Raw genomic sequence first — 13,630 nt, forward strand, 5'->3', positions numbered from 1 at the left:
CCACAGCAGCGATTCATTGATGATTGATTTCTTGTTGTTGGGGCATCTAATACACGCCGGCATAATATCCATTTTGCTTTTCGATATACACTATCATCTCGATAAAGTGCAGTATTTTCTATGCCTCTCCCTCACTAAACCACATTCCCGCCCTCTACCTCTCCCGTAGGCACCATGCCACCTCCACCACCACCTCCCCCTCCACCACCGCCCCTGCCCGGATTTGGCGGTGGTGCCCCTCCGCCGGCGCCGCCTCCCCCACCGGGAAGACCACCAAGGAGTGGAGATCTCCCAAAGCAACCCCCCAAAGCAGTGGCCAAGGACAGAGTAAGCGTCCTAGCATACCCGGCGAATGAGCCGTAGGCTAACCTTGATACCAGTCTGCGCTATTAACGGATATCACAAAAGGCAAGAGCCTAAAGAAAACGGTGACGAATGATAGATCGGCTCCAATGATTTCCAAGAGTTCAGGGAGTTCGGCCGGTCTTCCTGTCGGGGGCGCACCGCCTATACCCGGGATGTTCAAACCACCCACTGGTTTAGCTCCTCCCACTGCACCTGGGGGAAATCGAGCGCGAAGTAATAGTGACAGTGGCCGAGACGGTCATATGGGCGACGGTGCCTCTGCTCTTCCTTCGGCTCCACAACTTGGTGGCCTGTTTGCCGGAGGAATGCCCAAGCTAAGGAAACGTGGTGGAATTGATACCGGAGCCGCACCTGACGCTTCATATCTAACGGACTCTGAACCACGGGCTCCGAAGCCTCCAGCACCTGCAGGAAGCGCCCCCAGACCCCCAACAGCACCTAAGTTACCAACTGCGCGTCCACCGCCTCGGCCATCCGCAGAAGCCCCAACACCACCTGCGATAAACCCTTTAGTAGCAAACCTTCGGAAACCACCACCGAAACCATCTTCAAGGCCGGTTTCAACGGCTTCAGCGAAGTCCGCTCCTGACATGCCACCGCCACGCGCACCACCTCCCTTGCCCGGAGCGGGACGTGCACCCCCTCCTGTTCCTGGCTCTGCTCGAAAGGTCTCCGCACCTCCTGCACCCCCGGTGTCCGCAGCCCCTCCCCCTCCCCCCGCGCCACCTTCGTTGTCCGCTCCTGCTCCACCATCCGCACCTCCACCACCTCCTACTACATCGGCTCCTAGGCCACCCCCTCCTCCAACTCCACCGGTCGCGAACGGCGGACAGGCTGCGGCGGCCGCTTCCATAGCAATGCAAGCGGCTCGCAACGCATTTGGTCACTCCCAACCTTCACATTCCGCCGCATCTACGGCTCCTTCAGCTCCTCCGCCACCTCCACCTCCAGCGTCCCCTCCGTCTGCCTCATCAGCACGCACATCATCCCTTCTCTCCACACCACTATCCTCTCGTCCCCCGTCCTTCGCAGACCACCTTGACCACAATGCGCGTCCCGCACACCAACCTCCAATGCGCTCGATGCTGGATCCGTCCGCCTACACGCTCTCAAACGGCACTGGTCCGCAACGGTCAAGCACTGGATCGACAACCTCAACTACAGGAGGACGTTCAAGAATCATTGTTCAGGATTCAAGGTTTAAGTTCCAGGATGAATCTCACTTGCCAAAACCTAGGGATTTTAAGGGGGGCCAAAAATTGTACCGTGCAGGACGAGGGAGCAGTGTGCCTTTAGATCTGACGATCCTGAAGTAGTCGAAACTATTGCAGGGAAGGGAGGCATTCTTTGGAAAATGATGGATACCACAATAGTCTAAATAACTGCGCTTAGTTTATGCTTTGTGTGGGAATCTAGTCTGGTAGCTACAACGCCCATCGTCGCGAGAGGCGCTCGCAATATACCTTACATTGCTCCCAGCAAATAACTTCTATTTTTTTTTTTCTTGCGTCTTACGGAGTTCTTTGGACCTTCGAGCGTTCGGCATAGGCGAAAGTTGCTGCTTCTACTGCTTTGTTTCACTGGGAGTTTGGGTTCGGGGGCGAAACTGGATATTAGGGGATACTTCATTTTCTGATGACCTTTTATTTGCATCATACCAAACTGCCTAGATAGAAATCGAGCCAAAGTGGACAGGATTGGCCCATCTTCCAAACAGTTGCTTTTTCGTCTCCATTTGTTGTGGAAAGTGTGCCAAAATGATGACTAAGCATGGATTAAGCAAGCAGCGCGTCTTGGAAGCTGTGGTCGCCGTTGTTGGACGGCGCTGGCATTATGCACCGCGGCTGTGTTGCTGCTGCTTTGAGAACGACGTAAAACGAAAGCTACCTCTTCTTGGATGCTCTCAGATACGGAACTTAGGCTATGACTTCACTGTTGCCCTAAAGCCATCGCAGCTTGTTTTTGCGATTTCTTCAACCCAAGACCTACCAGACAATCGCCGCCGCGGGTTTGGGAGGGAGAGCATCGTCGTGGAAGAGAAAGGCTCATAGGGTTATACTAGTGAATCCGGGGGCAGCATTATCGATAAAATCAAGGGCACTTTCGAACCATGTCTCTGCAGCCCTATATAAACAGTTGGTAACCCAATGCCCCTTCTCCCCGACCGAATCGTCATGGATGTTCGCCTCTTTTTTAATTTTTTTAATTTTTTTTTTTTTTTTTTTTCTTTTCCTTTTCGTTTTTTGTTGGACTCACTCGGCTTTCAAACGATGATGCTGACATATTCTTTTCTTTCTTTCCCTTTCCGCCAAATTAAGAAAAGGTCCTGGTTCTCACTGTCGATGGCCGCACCTTGATAGGCACGCTTCTCTCCACGGACCAACTCACCAATCTCGTCCTGTCGGAAACGGTGGAGCGGATAATCAGGCCGCCAGATGACCCTGAACCGAGCTCAGAAGTTGACCATGGACTATATCTGATTCGTGGCGACAACGTGGTGATATGCGGGGAGATTGACGAAGAGGTAGACGGGAAGATCGATTGGTCGAAAGTCAAAGGCGAGGTCATCAAGGGAACGAAGAATTATTGAGAGGCGCACCTTGTCCATACTCGCAACGCCAATAAAACAAAATAATAATGGTCTTTCAGCGAGGCGTTTGGCTCCCCCGGGCATACGGCTGGCTAGCACAATGTTACATACCATGGAGAAGTTCGGGCATTGCAGTATAAGGTTGGGATAAATTTTTTTTTTTTTGTCCTTCGTGGCGTATCTCGTCAAAAACACCTCTTGATATGAGTACGGCATTCCCTCCCGGCTTGTTCGGCAGATTGAAGGTGTGCGGCTATGTCTACTATTTCGAAACGATGCCAATTGAACAATTGCAGGCCTGTTTAGAAGATAGGTGGTGAACTGGGTTACAAGTCTGATGTACCTATCGTCGGGCCCGAGCAACAATATGAAGGGGAATGCAGCTAATTCAATTGGGCCAAGCGTATAGTTAACCAGGACATATGTTGGCAATGCTTGCGAGGTTGCGTCTAATCCGATTGATGCTCCTTGCCTTGTTGCTGGAATTTCTTGGAACTTTGGGGGCTGAATCGGAGACCGACCTAGCGAATTACAGAAAAGGATTTACAACTAGACATAAAAATCATATACGAAAAATTATAGGATAATAACTTGGAGGGGGAATTTATGCTCCAATCTTCTTGTGTTGTGTCGCGTGCGTGCTTTCAACTCCCAGGCCAATTTCTACTGTACCTCCATACCGAGCACACGCAAAGGGTGCACAGGGCCCCTCCACAGGCCTGCAGACGATAATACGCACAGTCTCGGCGCAGGTTTACCGTAAGGAGGTGAGTTTATGGGTGCAAACAAATGCCGCATTTCACCGTTTTCCGGTCAAGCAATGGCAGACAAGTGCCCAATTGCTTGGAAGGCCCAAGCATCAGTTGTTAGAGAAATTGCATGGTTCTCCTGAACTTGCAGCGGGTTGGGTGTTTAGGTGCCAGTGTGTGGATCTGTTCAGGCGAGGAAATCCCTCAGAGCAGCCTAGTGCAGAGCGACTCAACTACGAGATGTTTCTTCCAACATGGCCTCAACGACGCCCATATCTACAGAGGTATAGCTGTACTCCGCAGTTATGTATGTACATACATACATTTGTGATCGGATCTGATATCGGGTGAGCGTTCCGGAGGATTTTCCCTTCCCGGAGTCGAAACAAGCAGGAGAGGCCGGTAATCGTGGAAACGTCGATACAGAATGCTCGAAAATAGATTACCCGCGGCCCACTGACTAGAGGAAAGGCTCGGTTACAAAATGCTTAGCGCCGGCGCCGGCCAATGGCAGCCCGGGCACGGTAAAGGGCCAGGGGAACCGCCGCGGCGGTACTGCGTATGGTTGTAACTGCCTCGTCATGTATTTTCGCCCGCCAAGCGTTTCGGATCCACCGAAAGCCCCGCCAACCTCCAGCCTAACCTGGACGGGCTAGCGCGGCGGTTCTGCCCCTTCCCGCTAAGCACCCCCATCGCAGCATCATCACTTCGCTGCAACCCCAACTCGCCCATTTGATCCCCTATTCTCCTCCTTTTCCTTTGATCTGCTCTCCTTTTCCTTCGATTGCTCTGGCATCAACACCCATCAATTCTTTCAACACTGCATAGAATACGCCGGCGTTTTGTGTTTGTCTTTATCTCGTCACGCTGGGCGGATGGCGAAGGTTTCATGCGTCTTTTTTATTTACGGTTGCCACGGGTCACTCTGACGACTTCCAGCCCCTCCCTTGAATAGACAAAAGGACCCCCCAAAAAAAAGCTTCCCCCTATAGACCTCACCCATGTTCGCAGAACGCTGTGCATTCGACCATACAGATCCGTGCTCCAGCTCATGCAATACAATCCACCACCATCTCCGTAATGCACCCTTTCGACCTGTCCACCAGTCAGTTGTCGAGTTCCGGCCATTCCACCGTCTGAGTGCCGCGGAATGTGGCTCTTTAGAGGAGCACAATCCGCAGTGTTCTACTACGCTTCCTGTACACCATGCGGCGAGTACTTTTACAGGCGTAAGCGGAAGAGAGAGGCTGCACGAACCGTCCGAGATCCGAGCAGGGAGGGTATAGTCACAGACCAACCTGTCTTCTTTCACCAGCCATTTCCATTCACCACGAATTCCTACTGGAGTGAAGAGATTGCTCTCGGCCCCGGACCGCCGTCACGAAAGGGACATAGAAATGGCACCAGCCGTACCAGTAGTCAGAGAAATCTGACCTCCCCTCAGCGACCGGCCGATCCGGAGGTTCTAACGGGAACGCTGGAGGGCCTCAAGAAGGATAAAGATGCGTTGAAGAACCCTATTGGAGATGCTTGGAATAGGCTTCGCTATCAGCGTGAAGATGAGGAATTGTGGGGATTAGAGGTGAAGGGGTCATCGGTGGGACTTTCGGGTCGAGGGCGATCAGATTCTTTCAACTCGTCCAAGTACTACATTGCCCGGAACCCAGAAGTCAACGATCTCCATCCTCCTGTTGTCTGTGGCCCTCGAAGCAAAGCAGAAACTCGGTGGATGTTACAACCTCCCCCCAGCGCGAAGGTCATGGCAGGGAAGGTGAGGGCTGAAACGTCGGTACGGCAAAGTCGTGATACCAGCCCTCTCAAAAGGCCCTCAGCCATTCCTGAAGAACCCGAGCTTTCCCCAAGCATTAGACCATCTCATAAGGGACGTAAACCGCTGTCAGGTCGATCACCTCCACCTATATCTCTTAACCCGATCGAGGGCTCCCATGCCTTACAACCCACAACCTCCAGTCACCGAAGGACTCCCGAGCAACAGTCAGGCGATATTCTTTGCCCAGTCCTGTCGTTCGGGACTTCAACCGATTCTCTAGAATCCTCGATATCTAGACAACAAACGCCCCGTGCCCCACTTTCCACGATAGCGTCATCGTCCCGTCTACCCTCCAACACAGAAACATCCGGAAACGTTCACCTAACCTCATCTCCTACGTTGATCTCTCCCTCTAATTCTCCTAGCCCCCGAGCTCTTCAACGTGAACCCCTTGTAGCATCATCCTCAGCCTTGCTACACAAAACCTCCACCACCTACGCCGAAGATCGTCCATCGACAAACGACACTGTTGATAGCGGAAAGGCTTTTCGTTTTCGAACCCCATTAACACCCATATGGGCTGCTAATACTCATGCCAATAACCTTGATGATAACACTAAGCGCTGTCTTGGCTTGCGGCTAGAAGCGGACGCTGATGATTTCGACGACTTTCGGCATATTCAACCGTATCGATGGAGTATGGATATTTAGAACCTTTTGCCATTTGGCCTTGGAGAAAGAATAGTAGAAAATCGTTTACGGCTTCAAAATTAATCGCTTTAAACCGCTCTTTTATTGCAGCTATTCGCTGCGACTCTTTTACACCCTCCCTTTCGTCTCTTTTATCCCAACGCAAGCAAGTACGTTGTCTCATTAGCGTTTTTACCTACCGAAGCGATGCTTCGATGATCTTTGTCATCCCTTTTCTTCTCGAAAGGAAAAGAAGAAACCATGGCTCTTTATTCAATGATTGATAGCAACTGAGATCGTTCTTTTTTCTTCCAGTCCCACGAATCCTTATATTGTTAGATATTCCTTGGGAGTCAATGGAAAGACAAAGAAAACATCTGGGACAAGCCCCTTTGCAATGACTTCAATGGCTGCATGCATACGTATTTTGACAATGCAAATACCATTCCTGCAATGCCCCACGATGCAACATGTTACGTGGAGTACTTTCAGGTTCGTATATGCATAAGCTAAACTGCCTTTTTGTCTTGAATTAGAACGGGAGTACGGAGTACATATTAATACACACACAACCCCAATGTTACCCGGCCACATACTCATGCAGGTCTAAAAACAAGCAAAGTCTACTCATGTACGTCACCATGCAACGCAATATGTAAAAGCTGCAGGTTTCGACAAAGGGATTGTTGCAACTGTCTTTTATATTTCTCTTTTTTTTCTTTTTTCTTGAACCAAACATATCGAGCAGCTTTTTTCTTCCCCAGGCAGTGGAGAGACGGACCTTAATCTTACATAGAAACTGCCTGATCGAAGAATGCGAACTGGGATGTGAAGGAAGCCTATAGAATACACTATTGGAAGGTTTTCGATACACCGTAAAGTTGCTAGATCCGAAAGGGAGCTTTTTTGTTAAAAAAAAAAAAAAAAAAAGGCAGAAAAGAAATGTTAGCATCTGAATTGAAGTAGTTATTCAAAACTGCAAGCTTTGTGCTTCCAGAGACTATTTGAAATTCCAATGACAGCTAATACCACCATAAAAAAAGACGTTGAAAAGGGTGATCTTTTTCGAGGTTGCTTGTAGTTCAGATCAGATGGATTCAATCCAAGGATTGGAATATGGGAAATGTGGGGTAAGCTGGCTGGTGCGCCAGAGGGGGGGGGTATACATGAGTTTTGAGGGTGTCGAGGCTCATGCAACTATGCAGAGTTCCTTCATATCACATTGCGATCCAATTCCAGCTCTTCAAACTCAGTTTTGGAGAACCGGACTGTTCTTGTGACAGTTCATACGACAACTAGAATGTAATGTGAATGCAATGCGTGCAGTTGTAGTGCTTGGGGGAAGGGCTAAATTAGTAGACTTTTTTCTTTTCATCCATGCTGAGCTGTCCTGGACCCATGTTAACCAAGAGGAGGAGGCCGCCGCTGATGAAACAAATCCATTAGTAATCGTCCAGCTGGCGACTCAGACAAAAAGAAACGAAACACCAGCTACGATGCATTGAGAATACTCACACGATGGAGAGAGTCTGGAAGAAGTCATATTTGGCAAAGTCCTTGTGAGGATGCTTGGAATGAAGCTGTGCGGTGTGGTCAGTAACTATCTCACCCAGTGCCACACCCTTTCCGCCCTCTTTTTTTGATCGGAGATACATACTGTCCAGAAGTTGTTCACCAGGATGTTGAAAATGCTGAGCACCACGACCAAAATCGTGGCACTCCACTTAGCCTTGAAGCCGACGACAACCATAACACACGCGACAAATCCAAGGATGCTGACCAAAATTCTCCAGAAGCCCCACGATCCGGAGAAAATGAAGCCGATGAACAGGAAGATAAGCAGCACACGTCCCGCGAACTGGACATACATCTTGCGGTCCTTCTCTTCGAGCTGAGGCAGGCCGGCCGGGACGAACTTCTTGCGGACCCACGAGTCTGAGAGCACCATGAGGAGACCCCCGATCACGCTGAGGTTTCGAACGAAAAAGGTCAAGTCGAGGACCAGACCGTATCCGAGGGCTTGGGAAACGACAACTCCAAGGAGACCGGCGACAGCGTATTCGCTATGTTTACGGGCAATAACAAAGACGGAACAAACCAACATGGCAATAACGTTCAGGAGAAGGAAGATATGAGAAATTCCTCGTGGGACTGTATAATACGAACAGCAATTAGCACCCGAAGGCTACATATGAGCTGCACGGCGATTTGTGCCGGCTAGAAGCCGGAAGGAGAGAGGGAGGGCGCCCATACAGGATCGGAATTCGTGCAAATACGAGAGCTGGTCGCCCCATTGTGTCAATATGCGCAGAGAATCTTCGAGGAAGGTAACAACAATCAAGAAACGGCCAATTGCGGGAAGATATCTGTACCAAAATCACATATTCTGGTTAGTTGCAACGTACTATGGAAAACAAAGGTTGAAAAGTTGGCTGGGGCGGGCGCACAAGGTCTTGGAAAAAAAGAAACGGAGGTGAGGTGTTAAGGGAGTGAGTAAAGAGGGCTTGAAATTTGCAGACATACGGCTTGATCGGGTCTGAAATGGTCTCCAACCAGTCTTCGATCTTGCTGGTCTGCTCACGGATCGCATCCAAGGGACTCGGGTCATTTGTAGCGTCAGCCCGACCGGGACCGACAAACGGGTTGCTGTGACCCAGATTGTATCCGGCAGTGCCGCGGATCTGCGCCATGACTCGCTCGGGCCCAAGCTATGTTGTTATTCAAGAATTGGAAGGATGAGTGGGGAAGGGGAGGTTGACAGTTGATTCCTCACTCGTGGCGAGTTGCGCGGGCGCGGGCGGGGGGTAAAGGAGGAAGAGGAAGAAGAACCCGAGATGAGACCGATGAGTTGGTGCTTCTTCACAGAATCGCAGGGCAAAAAATTGTGACAACTTAACAATAAAACAAAGGGGGAAAAGTAAAAAAGAGGGTCAGAATAGAAGAGGTGGGGAGTTGTGAGAATAAATGAATTGGGACAACAAGCTGTGAAGTGAGGACCGGAGGGTGCCCAGTACAGGCCACGATGCGATTAACTCTTGTTCCGGACGGCACTCGATGCTGCTGCATGCGGTTTGGTTGCCAAGCCCGCTGGCGGGCGATCATATCACGGGATCCACAAGGGATTAACATCGGACCGGGACAGCCATGGACGGGTGTGTCTGCAGAAAAGATGCAGGCAGGGAAGCGCCCTCGTCATAGTATTACTTCTACTACTCTGTATAACTAGCAGGGATATATGGGCCATACTGACTCTGCAAAATGTTACATCAGTTGCTTCCTTCCAGTGAGCAAACACAAGTAAAGAGGCCACGGAAGGAGGAGTAAGAGACGCTACACTAAACATCAATTAAAAAAAACACCACATCCCTACATCATGTATGCTTTGCCCCTTGTTCAACTCTCATCCCAGTGGCAGTGGCAGTGGCAGTGGCAGTGATCCCATATCCATAATTTGCCTTCCTTTGCTCAAGCAGCTCAAGATGAATGCTGCCATGCTCTCCAAAGACACACACACACACACACATATGAAGCTGTAAAAGAATATCACATAGAAATATAGTGAGAAAGACAAGAATGTGGTGCCCTGAAAGGTTCGTTCAAATAGTCTAGCTAACTTGGAGCAGGTCGTCTATAAATGCTACATGGCAATGCTGAGGTCCACCGAGGCTGGTTCTTACTGGATCAGTCTCAGCATTAATTTCTTTCTTTTTTTTTTTTTTTTTTTTTTTTTTTTTTCCGGGGGCGTCGTTCAACCAGCCGCCAAACCCTTTCATGTCCGCACCGAGCCGGCCTATCTATTTTTCTTGACCCATACACCCAGTCAAAGCTCTCAAATGGAGATATATTTCATGGCCTTTCGATCTATCAGTCCTGGGCGTGGATGAATATAAAGTTGGCATTGAAAGAGAGAGAAAGGGCTTGCGGTCACTGTACAAGCAATTTCTTCATAAATCCACACAACCCAGACAAGCCTGACTAGAGCAATGAAGTAAAAGAAGAGAAAAAAAAAAAAAAACCGCCGGATTAAATACATACAAACAGAAGCAGTAGCAGAATACATTTACACATAGAAAAGAACATCACTATCAATTGCAAAATTGGAAAAAACAGAATCAAATGCTGGTTGGTCTTCAAAATGCTTCCGCGGAGCTCTTGTACGGTTTGAACTCTCCCTTTCTTGCTTCTTCATCAAATAGTAGGGAGGCGAGGTAAGAAGCAAGCACACTTGGGGCCAGCATGAAGAAGCACTCAACATGGATGAAAAAACATAATTAAATAAAGACACATAACAGGCTCTCTTGGGCTGCATTTGAAGGTCATGAGTTCAGACAGGGAATTGTTTTTTTTGGTGTATCAAGGGTAGAGCTGAAATGTAGAAGAGAGGATGAAAAGGAGAGGGAATATGAGGGCGGAGGGTATAAAGTTGTCACAGTAGGTGAATTCTGGAGCACCAGGAGATCAGCTGCATAAACAACCTTTGCCTCAATTATAAAAGGGATTGCTTGACTAGGAATTGAAACTCCTTTTGTGACAATGCCTCATCTGCATGGTATAAAAATGAGATTTAGAGCATACTTGACCTGAGACTCAAATGGGATGTCCCTAGATCAACTGAAGTCGTATTGTGACCGTGCCGGAGAGTTTGTTTTGTAGAAAACCAGAAGCAGAAAAAAGGACAAAAAAAACAGAGATAGCCTTAAAAAGAAAAAAAAAAAAAACTAAACACCAGGTGCACAAATGCTAAAATAACTCTTACATTGCATCAGTTGAGAAGAGCGCGGTGAGGATTGCAATGTGAGTGCTGTTTGCCTGCTTGCTGATGGTTAAAGGTGTGGAGAGTAAATAGATGCTGGCTTTCTTTGTTCTTTTCTTTTTTAAATTTGTTTCCTGTTCACGCAGCCCATTCAGAATCAAGAGGATGGCCTTGCTCTGTCCATGTCTTCTCTTCTACTGGGGGACGGCTCTTCACAACAGGTTCAGGTTCAGGCTTGACAACCTGGGCGTCTGAGGTGCTTGTATCACTCATTGCCCCACCTGAAATGTTTGCTCGGCGCCGGTCCCTTTTCTTGTTTGAAACCGTCGTCCATTCATTCTCGCTGCTCATGGCACTCAAAAGCCTGATCTGCTCTTCCTCTGAAGGTAAGTCATCCGTCCAGTTCTTTGGCGCTGCCGCTGAACCTTTGTTGTTCTTATTGTCCTTTGACTTGAGGGTAGCGTCCTTGGTGCCTGGCTCGAAAGTGTCAAGGAGCGCAGCCGGGGAGCTTTCGGTCTTCTTCACTCCGTTCGTGAGAGCAGTAGGCGCCCACGCGTTTGAGGTTGGTGGCTTGGACTTCGCGGCCTCCTGGCGCTCGTGCTCGCGGGCAGTGTGGAGCTGCTTCTCAAGAAGAGCCCGTCTCTGCATCTCCGCCTCTTGAACCATTCGCTTGTTATTCTCCCTCTTGATTCGCTGCTGTCTCTGTTTCTTGGTCTCCGCCGGTTTAAATCCATCCGACTTCTTGGTCTTCTTCTTGGCCTTCTGCTCGTCTTCAATCGATCCGGTGAGTCGGAGGACAGACGCTCCAGGTGCAGGTGCCTCGAGCATGTCGGATACGTCGCCAGCTGGCTTGATGACTGGGGATCCGATGGGAGACAGATCGTCATCTGCATCCGCTCCGGTCATCGAAGATGAAGCACTGGTCGAACCAGGCGCATCGCTGCCTCCCGTCATCGGGCGAGATACCGGCTGGGGTGCTGGAGTCGCCTTCTTCGAGGTACCGGTCGCGATAGCATTTCCTTCTCTCACCTTGGAGAACTGTTTAGCGAACTCGAGGTTGCTCATGCCCTCATCGGCAGCGGCAGACGTTGTGGCAGGCGCTACTCCCGGTTGAGGTTGCGGGGTCGGGGTAGGGCTACCACTGGTATTTGTCGCTTCAGGCGCCTTCTTCGGCTTGCGCTGTTTTAGCTTTTTAGTCGACAGAGACTGGTCTGTTTTCTCCAGGCTCGATCTGATGGAGGATGATTTCGGCTTGGGAGAACCCTTTCGGTAGTAGTAAGCCAGCCCACCGGCGACGAGAAGCAAAATCGCCCAGCGCAGATACGGATTCATGGTTGCGGAAGCTACACCCGTTAACACGCGTCAGTCATATCAACGCCCACGTTCCAGATAGGGAGGACGAAAGCTTACCGCAGGGCAGTGGAACGTATGATCAGGTGTTATGAGGATGTTTCCAGCGGCGGATATCAACCAGCGCTGGCTTGTTGCGTGGACGGAAAGTATAGGGGGTGGGTGGGTTTGAGTTGGGGTCGATCGACCGGGTGATAATGAAGAATGGAAAAAAGCAGGGTCTAGAGCGGCTGATCGAGACGCCCACGAAGACGTCCGGGTTTGTGGGGAGGTGGCGCCGGGGGGAAGAGAGAGAGAGAGAGAGAGAGAGAGAGAGAGAGAGAGAGAGAGAGGAAGGAAAAAGGGGAAAGGACCACAACGAAGCGTGAATCTCGAGAGGCGTTGCTAAGCTCCAAACGACGGGAAATAAAAGAAAAGCTGCAGTCGAATCAATGTTGCCCGTTCCTGAAAGGAAAGTACGAAAAAGTACGGTTAGCTACCGCATGGAGAGAGACAATGTGAGGGAAAAAAAAATACCTACAGTTCTATGTACTTGGAGTCAAACCGGGAGCTGAGGTCATCGCGGTATGATAGACATGTCTCAACTAAAGGGAGGGCAGAGCAGCAGGCAGAAGGTTGGCGGAGAGCAGGAAGAAGAGGAGAAAGGGAAAGTCAGAAAGTGGGAGTGAAGGTGACGGATGAGTGATGGCAGAGTGATCGGACGCGAGGTCGAACTGGGGGTCGGGGTTGCAGAGGGAGTTGTCCTGTTGAAGGGGGTGATGGATCGCGGTTGGTTGAGGCCAGCTATCCAGAAATCCACTGTAATCAGTACCAGAAACATCTGGTGCGCTAAACGCTATTTGGATAGGCGCGGTTGTTGAGGGTGACTAGTGGCAGTGGCGGTGACAACTCTCATCGTTGCCAAGTTCCTCCCTCACCACGCAGTAAATCATGACATGATCGCGGAGGTAAGCCAGTTTGAGCACGCGTGCAGAGGAGGGGGGGAGGGAGAACTTGTTCTCTGCAGAGATTCGAGCAGAACATCTTGCGGGGAGGGATCTTGAATCTCCTGTGAAACAACTACAGAGTCACTGACTACTCATGCTCAAGCTGGGTGAAGCTGTTCTGGAATCTGGACACATCTTGCGAAGATCCCAGGTGAACTAGTCCCTGCTGATTAACGAGGTGTGAAAATAACTATCCACAATAACTTGCATAATGAGGACCACAGTGGAGGAGATAGACGCTCTCTACGGAGTACTCTGTATGTATGTATGTTGTTAGACGACGTAACCTAAACTTTGTATCTTGCACAAGTCCTGCACGGGAGCGACCTTGAGGGTTGGAATATCCGACCGAAAGTTGTGAACACAGTATGGAGT

The 13,630-nt window shown here is 49.8% G+C and overlaps 5 protein-coding genes across 5 annotated transcripts; 3 read left to right on the forward strand and 2 right to left on the reverse strand.

The window, feature by feature from the left end:
• Positions 1-1,682, forward strand: CIMG_07003 (uncharacterized protein; the record flags this gene model as incomplete). The annotated part of the gene is made up of 2 exons (XM_001243106.2): positions 1-327; positions 381-1,682. The coding sequence occupies exons 1-2, from the start codon at positions 175-177 to the stop codon at positions 1,680-1,682; spliced, it is 1,455 nt and encodes a 484-aa protein (XP_001243107.1). The 5' UTR covers positions 1-174.
• A 539-nt stretch (positions 1,683-2,221) lies between these two features.
• CIMG_07004 (small nuclear ribonucleoprotein Lsm8) lies at positions 2,222-3,571 on the forward strand. Its single transcript, XM_001243107.2, has 2 exons — positions 2,222-2,501; positions 2,685-3,571. The coding sequence occupies exons 1-2, from the start codon at positions 2,477-2,479 to the stop codon at positions 2,954-2,956; spliced, it is 297 nt and encodes a 98-aa protein (XP_001243108.1). The 5' UTR covers positions 2,222-2,476; the 3' UTR covers positions 2,957-3,571.
• An 898-nt stretch (positions 3,572-4,469) lies between these two features.
• CIMG_07005 (uncharacterized protein) lies at positions 4,470-6,542 on the forward strand. The gene has a single exon (XM_001243108.2). It carries the CDS (start codon positions 4,856-4,858, stop codon positions 6,185-6,187), a length of 1,332 nt encoding a protein of 443 aa, XP_001243109.1. The 5' UTR covers positions 4,470-4,855; the 3' UTR covers positions 6,188-6,542.
• Positions 6,543-6,851: 309 nt separating this feature from the next.
• Positions 6,852-9,121, reverse strand: CIMG_07006 (COPII-coated vesicle protein SurF4/Erv29). Its single transcript, XM_001243109.2, has 5 exons — positions 8,690-9,121; positions 8,420-8,532; positions 7,824-8,317; positions 7,682-7,746; positions 6,852-7,591 (listed from the first exon to the last, which is right to left on the reverse strand). Exons 1-5 carry the CDS (start codon positions 8,854-8,856, stop codon positions 7,519-7,521), a joined length of 912 nt encoding a protein of 303 aa, XP_001243110.1. The 5' UTR covers positions 8,857-9,121; the 3' UTR covers positions 6,852-7,518.
• A 1,282-nt stretch (positions 9,122-10,403) lies between these two features.
• CIMG_07007 (uncharacterized protein) lies at positions 10,404-12,251 on the reverse strand (the record flags this gene model as incomplete). Its single annotated transcript, XM_001243110.2, has 1 exon — positions 10,404-12,251. The coding sequence occupies one exon, from the start codon at positions 12,249-12,251 to the stop codon at positions 11,058-11,060; it is 1,194 nt and encodes a 397-aa protein (XP_001243111.1). The 3' UTR covers positions 10,404-11,057.
• Positions 12,252-13,630: the final 1,379 nt, after the last annotated feature.

Source organism: Coccidioides immitis, assembly GCF_000149335.2.
Source record: "Coccidioides immitis RS genomic scaffold supercont3.2, whole genome shotgun sequence".
Taxonomy (NCBI): domain Eukaryota; kingdom Fungi; phylum Ascomycota; class Eurotiomycetes; order Onygenales; family Onygenaceae; genus Coccidioides; species Coccidioides immitis.

Excerpts from the sequence above, each read along its gene's own strand:
- CIMG_07006 (XM_001243109.2), bottom strand. The coding sequence starts at position 8,856 with ATGGCGCAGATCCGCGGCACTGCCGGATACAATCTGGGTCACAGCAAC. Across the intron at positions 8,533-8,689 it reads ATTTCAGACCCGATCAAGCC|ATATCTTCCCGCAATTGGCC; the intron begins GTATGTCTGCAA and ends ATTTTGGTACAG. Across the intron at positions 7,592-7,681 it reads TTCCAGACTCTCTCCATCGT|CGGCGGCCTCCTCCTCTTGG; the intron begins GTGAGTATTCTC and ends TTGTTTCATCAG.
- CIMG_07005 (XM_001243108.2), top strand. The coding sequence starts at position 4,856 with ATGTGGCTCTTTAGAGGAGCACAATCCGCAGTGTTCTACTACGCTTCC.
- CIMG_07004 (XM_001243107.2), top strand. The coding sequence starts at position 2,477 with ATGTCTCTGCAGCCCTATATAAACA. Across the intron at positions 2,502-2,684 it reads TCTGCAGCCCTATATAAACA|AAAAGGTCCTGGTTCTCACT; the intron begins GTTGGTAACCCA and ends CGCCAAATTAAG.